Source organism: Festucalex cinctus, chromosome 5 (assembly GCF_051991245.1).
Source record: "Festucalex cinctus isolate MCC-2025b chromosome 5, RoL_Fcin_1.0, whole genome shotgun sequence".
Taxonomy (NCBI): Eukaryota; Metazoa; Chordata; class Actinopteri; order Syngnathiformes; family Syngnathidae; genus Festucalex; species Festucalex cinctus.
The window spans coordinates 4,798,906-4,805,281 of record NC_135415.1 but is presented as its reverse complement, the minus strand read 5'-3'; the positions used below and the strand labels follow the sequence as shown (position 1 = coordinate 4,805,281).

The 6,376-nt window shown below is 36.3% G+C and overlaps 1 protein-coding gene across 5 annotated transcripts in view; it reads right to left on the bottom strand.

Annotated features, from left to right (window-relative positions):
- Positions 1-1,484: 1,484 nt before the first annotated feature.
- Positions 1,485-6,376, bottom strand: part of fkbp15b (FKBP prolyl isomerase family member 15b) — a 155,282-nt gene continuing 150,390 nt past the window's right edge. For 4 of the 5 annotated variants that reach the window (XM_077523043.1, XM_077523045.1, XM_077523046.1 and 1 more), the window contains one exon: positions 5,524-6,109. In XM_077523043.1, coding sequence (XP_077379169.1) covers positions 6,017-6,109 — 93 coding nt within the window. In that variant the 3' untranslated portion in view covers positions 5,524-6,016. Of the gene's footprint in view, positions 6,110-6,376 lie in introns of all 5 variants that reach the window. The other variant, XM_077523047.1, reaches the window with a different exon arrangement.

The following is a 6,376-nucleotide window of genomic DNA, read 5'->3' as shown; positions in this document are numbered from 1 at the left end:
ATTTAAAAAAGAGAGAGAAAGAGAGTACAAAAGTACCGAAAATTGGTAACGTTGAGTACCGGTATCGATTCCCAGGTACCGAGTATTGGAACAGTACCGGTTCAAATGTGAAAGGTACCCATCCCTATTCATAAAATACAAATTATTGGTGCAATCATTTTCTAAAAATATATCTATTTTCTAGGGTTGACATGGGCATACAGTATATGCATCTGTCACGTAAAAATAATGGCAAAATATCCAAGGATAGCTAATAGGCCCAGGCTACGTCATGTGTTGTAAACCAATGCATCCCCTTCGCCACTCCTCTCTCTCACCCTATGCAGTGTGCGTGACTAGCGCGAGGGCGACGCCTTCTCTCATGATCGTACAGGATAGCCAAGTTTACACCAGGCTTCCATAAACGTTGTTTGTGTTACCCAAACGACGTGCGGCTATTAGCGCTGGCGTTAGTGAATTAGATGCTGTTTGTCAATGAGTATCATTTAAATAGAGGTGAGCAATTTCTCTGCCAAATGTATGCAAATTATACCTTATTTACGTACTCGCAAAAACCACCGGCGCAGCAGAATGCATTCTGGTTGGCAGCTCAGTTAATGAATTTTACCCTCTGCGTGGGTTTAGTGGATTATACGCTCCCCCGATTGCTCCATTTTTACTCGTCAGCGCCGTAAAAAAGCTACGCAAACCTTTAGTGGATCTACCTCTCTTTTTCTCATGTCAAAGCAAACACCTAGAAACCTTGTATCCATGTGATGATTCTGTTTTTCTTTGAGGAAAAAAAGCCCTGTAAACATTTCTTGAATGTTTTCTTTATCACTATATCAAACTGAGTGCAGATGCTTAACTCATTTGCTCCCAAAAACGTATAAATACGTTCTATTTTTAATGGTCTAAGTGTCCCAAAGACGTATTTATAGGTTTTTCTGTTTTGTTTTGAGACAAGAGCATACAGAAGGCTTTGATGCAACATCTCTACTGCAAAGAACAAAATGGCCAGCAGGTGGCAGCAGAGTATAAGAGATCAACCAGGGCCATGTTAAAACAAGCTGATTTTCCCACAGTTTTAAACAGATTTGTGCATAATTATAAAACTTAGCTATATTCTAATGGTAATTGCTGCAAAACAGAAACAGATAGAAATTTATTTTTTTTCCTGATGAAAGAAGAGACTCTAATCTTGGTTTGGTAGGTTCCATGTTCTTACAGCAAAAGAACACAATATTCTGTGGGCCTTGCAAAATCTGTCAAAAATCCAGTAAAACAGCGAGCGGAAGCGGTGTTGCGTCAGTGAAAATGGCTGGAAGTAAATAAGTTAAGGGATATTCAATTTATACAAAATAAAATACGACCAACCAAGTAAACAGAACATGTCATTCGATAAATCCATAACATAGCTAAAGAAAATTTTAAAATCGGTTTACAAAAACAGCTCCCCTGTATACCCTGTGCAAACTTAACATTTAAAACCAAACAAGCAAAAACAGTTTTTAAGACCTTTATTTTGTAGGTTGAACTCGTGTTAGCAAAAGTGTGTAAAAGTATATATACTCTTTAGCATTTTAATTGTAAAAATGAATTGTTTGAAATGTATGACAACAGGAAAACTACTGACTCAAAAACCTTCAGAACTGTTTAAATGCCAAGGTTTTGTGTTTATAAAAAATGACACTAAGATAAATCCTTTCACACTTTTTCCACCATTACTGCAACCTAACCATCACAATCAAACTCATGTTAATTGGGAGTCAGCACAGACCTGCCTCTGATTAACCCAAATACATTTCAACGGTTCCATTAGGCAGTCCACGTTTTCGGAGGCCCTGCCAGGTAACACTGCACACAACTTTTTCTTTTGGTGATGAGCAGTCTTTGTGCCACGCATACCTTTTCAAATTCATGACTTCAACCTTGGTTTCACTGGCCCATAACAATTCTTCCAAATACATGGCAAAATGTGTTATGATCCAATGAAACCAAGCTTGAAATCTTTGACCCTAATTCCAAAAGGTAACTATGTTTGGCGCGAACATAACTGCAAAACAAAACACCACGTATGTACATATTTCTTTTTCTTTCTTTTTTTTTTAATTGATTGTTATGACCAAATAAACTAAACAGTAAAATAAGGCTGCCAAAAACGACTATTTTGCTAGTCAACGCAATCACCAACAGTAGTCGCAATTAGTCGACTAATCGGATCGGATCGGATCGTCAGCCTCCTTAAATAATTGCCCAAAGTCTTTTTTCGACCTTTTTTTCCTCAGAAAACACCAAAAACGTAGACACATTCTGATTAAGTGTTAATTTCATTTTCATTTCAGGGGTATAATTATATATACATAAAATAATAAACTGTTCCATTAAGGATGTATCCAATTTTAGTAAAGGTGGCCAGCAATTTTTATTTTATTTTTTTTGACGACTTAGGCCAATATTTTTAAGGGGCTGACAAGCAAGCAGCTACTCTTATATAGCCATTATTAGCATATAGCTTGAATTTGTTAAGATATATGTACAAGTTAGTAATAAAGATGGTGACAGGTGAAAGGTAACAGACTAACAGTATATTCAACTTTTATTAAAGTGCAGTTTGTACCAGAATTCCTTGTGCAATAAAAAAAAAAAAAAGACAATTATGCTGATAGTACATTTGAACTTTTAGCTCAAATACTGTTGCCTTTAACATTTATAACAACAAATGTTGAGTGCATTTGAAAATAAACCCAAAACCAAATAGCAATTACTAATTTGAATACAACAAACATGTAAACAATATAAAAAATACTTTGGAGGCGTGCAAGGTAATGGCTTCATAATAAAGCTCTCCAATTAAGTGGAATGTAGTATTTTAGCACTGTAGCGTAGCGTTAAGACGTCGTTGCCACATTTACTATTTAGCCATAACATCGCTGTAACAACGTTGCACGTTTTATCACAGTGTGTGCTAAATAATGAAAGCGTCTCCGTTAACGTCCACGTTAGCACTTAGCTACGCTAACCATCCAAATAACTTAAAGCGGCTGAGATGACTGTCCATCGCTGTCAGAAGGATTCGTCAAAAGGTGCTTCCGTCTCAACTGCCGTGAGAGGCAAGGTCTGTCTTGCATATTTTACATTGAACATTATTCGCTTTAGCAGCTTTATAGAAATGTTCCCAAACTTTCGAAGTCCAATGTCGGTTAGCCATGATAGCATACTGTGTACAGCTGGTGCTAAGAGTATATAGCTTCCGGTGACGTCACGTCTGACCCAGATTAATGCTACTGCGCATGTGTGTCCAGTAAGAGCAGGCAGGAGGACCAGCGGCAGGCAGTAAAACGAGCGGTTGAGGCAGTTTTGGAAGAAGAAACAAATAGAAGGCTGATATATATTATGTAAAACTGACTAGTCGACTATTTAAATTAGCCGACGACGCTTTTGGTCGTCGACGTAGTCACGACTAGTCAACTAATCTTGGCAGCCTTAGTGTGAACCAAAAAAAACCCAAAAAAAAACACAGTAAACACCTATAATGAAGCGTGATGACATTAACTTCATGCTTCTGGGCAGTTTTATTTTTTTCCCCAGCTTGTATTGGGGCCTTAGACAAGGTGGAAGGAATTATGAACAGTTTAAGTCACGCTTAGTGAGTGTAGTGTTAGCACAAACATTCAAGCTTCTGCAAAACAGCAAAAAAAAAAAAAAAAAAAAGTCAGGAAAAGCCGACTAGAACAGTTGAATTTGATTTGGGGTTAATCAGAGGCTCTTTCAAGGTCAAGAGAAACAAATTAAATAACATGTCTACAATAAATTTTGTATGTGCCCACACTAGTCTAAACACGACATTCTGATTACTGGACCCTTTTCACAAAACTCGGAAGCTAAGTGACAGCAAATGGCAAAATGGCCACACTGAGATGCTAAAAAAAATGGATGGATTTTGCTACTTCATTCGTATTCCACAAACGCAATATTAATCAGAATACAATGTTTTGACTTGTGGGGCTGCATAGAATATATTATCGTAAAGGATTTTTTTGGGGGGTTGACTTCCTCTTTAAATGGTAGTCGTGTCTAATGACTCCCATTTAACATGATTGTGAATGTGATTGCCCACTACAGAACATATCCACATCCCAGTAATGACATTACTGTTTTCTTCCACTGTGGAAGACTAAAGGGTTCAACACACGGGAGGCCATGTCACTCACTCCTAATTCATTTCCTATGGAAGCAGGGCGACAAGGCGAAATTCGCCTGCCCTCCTCCCACGGGGTGACAAGTGACATTTGTGTGTGTGAAAGTTCCCACTCGTTCATGTAGACGTGCATGCGGAGGCCTGCGATGCAACACTGGAAAGTTGAATAATGTTCAAATTTTGTCGCCGTCAGCGTGAGCTACAAGAAATCATGGAGGCTTCATTGGTGAACATACTACGCAGAGAAGCTCATTTTAGCAGTGTCTGACTTTCCTATTCTGTATATGCACGTGATTTCAGAGATGTCAAGAAAAAGGCATGGGGGCTTGTTTGTCCAGTAAGTTGTCTTTAGCATTTTTGTAACAGTTGTACCGTAATACCGTTTTAACATTAGCATCGAACTTTGTTGAGTGTACAGTAAATAAACATAAAATGTTAACTTTATTTCTGGAAATATGTAGTGAAACTTCTGTTTACAATAAAAATGTTATGATTCCTTCTAATTTCATAGCCAATCAAATCTGTTGTAAACAAGTTACACAGGAGGGCCACGCCTCTCGCTGCTGCCGTTGCAATTGCTTATCACGTCCTGTGTTGAGTTTGACCTCGATGAGGTTCACATTTCGCTGTCATTTGTTGCCTCCCGTGTGTCGAGAAAAAAATCGAGTCGTACATGTTTTAAGTACAGCTGTTAAATGACATTTAAAAAAAAAAAATCTGATTAATCACATCTTAGAATTATGATTAATCATGAAAATTACTTATATATATATATATATATATATATATATATATATATATATATATTATGGGCGTCAAAATTATCGCGTTAATATCTTGTTAACTTAAAAGTGACTTTAACAGCACTACTTTTTTTAACGCTCTATTAACGAATGTCCCTTATTTGGAAAGCCTCTACTAAGGGAATTCCAGTCACGACTATTCGATGGCTCTTAATATGAAAAGAACATATCGATCGTTTCTGGTTATTATGCAGTAAAAAAAAACACACAAACAAACAAACAAAAATGTCATTTTACAATGCACATCCTATTGAACTTAACAAAATAAAAGTATTCAGCGTTCTTCAAAGGAGTACACTGTAGCACAATTTAGCAGCAATAAATTAAATAATGCATATATTTGTGGGGACTGGGTTGTATTTTACATTTTTAAAAATGTGCATAATTTCACAAGTTACTTAATGTTAAAAATTAGGCAGCTCTTCATATGAAAAGAAAAAGGCACTGAGCTGTCACCATTGTCTTACAAATGCAATTATGCCATGTTATAGTGACAGAAATATGACCAACACAAATCACTTTTTTTTACAGGACAGTACATATTTTAAATTGTATTTATTTGTATTGAAATGTTATGAAATTACTGTATCAATGACTAAAAATAAAACCATATTTAAATGAAGTAAAAAAAAATTGTACATTTTATTGTAAACAGAGATATAAATTGTGTGATTGATGTGCGATTAATCGTTAGTTAATTATTATTAACTAGTTAATCGTTTAACTTTGACAGCACTAGTTATAAGTCAATTGTAATGTAGTAAGTCTCATTTTTTAAGCTCACAAAAACTTGGCTTTTGAACTGGGCCGTGTAGGCTTTTATATTTACAGTATCTTAAACAAATTTCACCTAAGAAATAAATCAAGCTCAGAATCAGATTTTTTTTTTTTTAACTAACACTAAATGGTAATATTTTTGGTAAATTTTCCAGTGTGCTGGGCCAACCAGCCACATATTAGGATAACTCCGAAGTCATCATTAGCAGAGGCAGGCAAGGTCTATGATCCACGTAACTTTACTTTTCAGTGCATTTTAACTCAACCAGTCAGGGTCATCATCATCATCATCATCATCATCCTTATCATCACCCAACAGTGGAGCTGGTGGTGGATGTCCCTTCAAGCCCTGAAACGCAAAAGAAAAGAACATATTACAACAATTAAACAGCTAAATATGTAAAATTTAGCAGACTGTCCAGTTTTGCGCAGTCGAACAACCAATTGACACTCAGTGCCCAACTGTGTAAAAGCGACATGGCATATATATGTGGCTCTGGCAAAAGGGTCCACATGTGCAAAAAAATCAAAATTGAGATATTGATATATATCAAATTCTGCACTTAGTTCCCTTTAAAATGATACATAATACGTGGATGTACCTCAAACATCGATA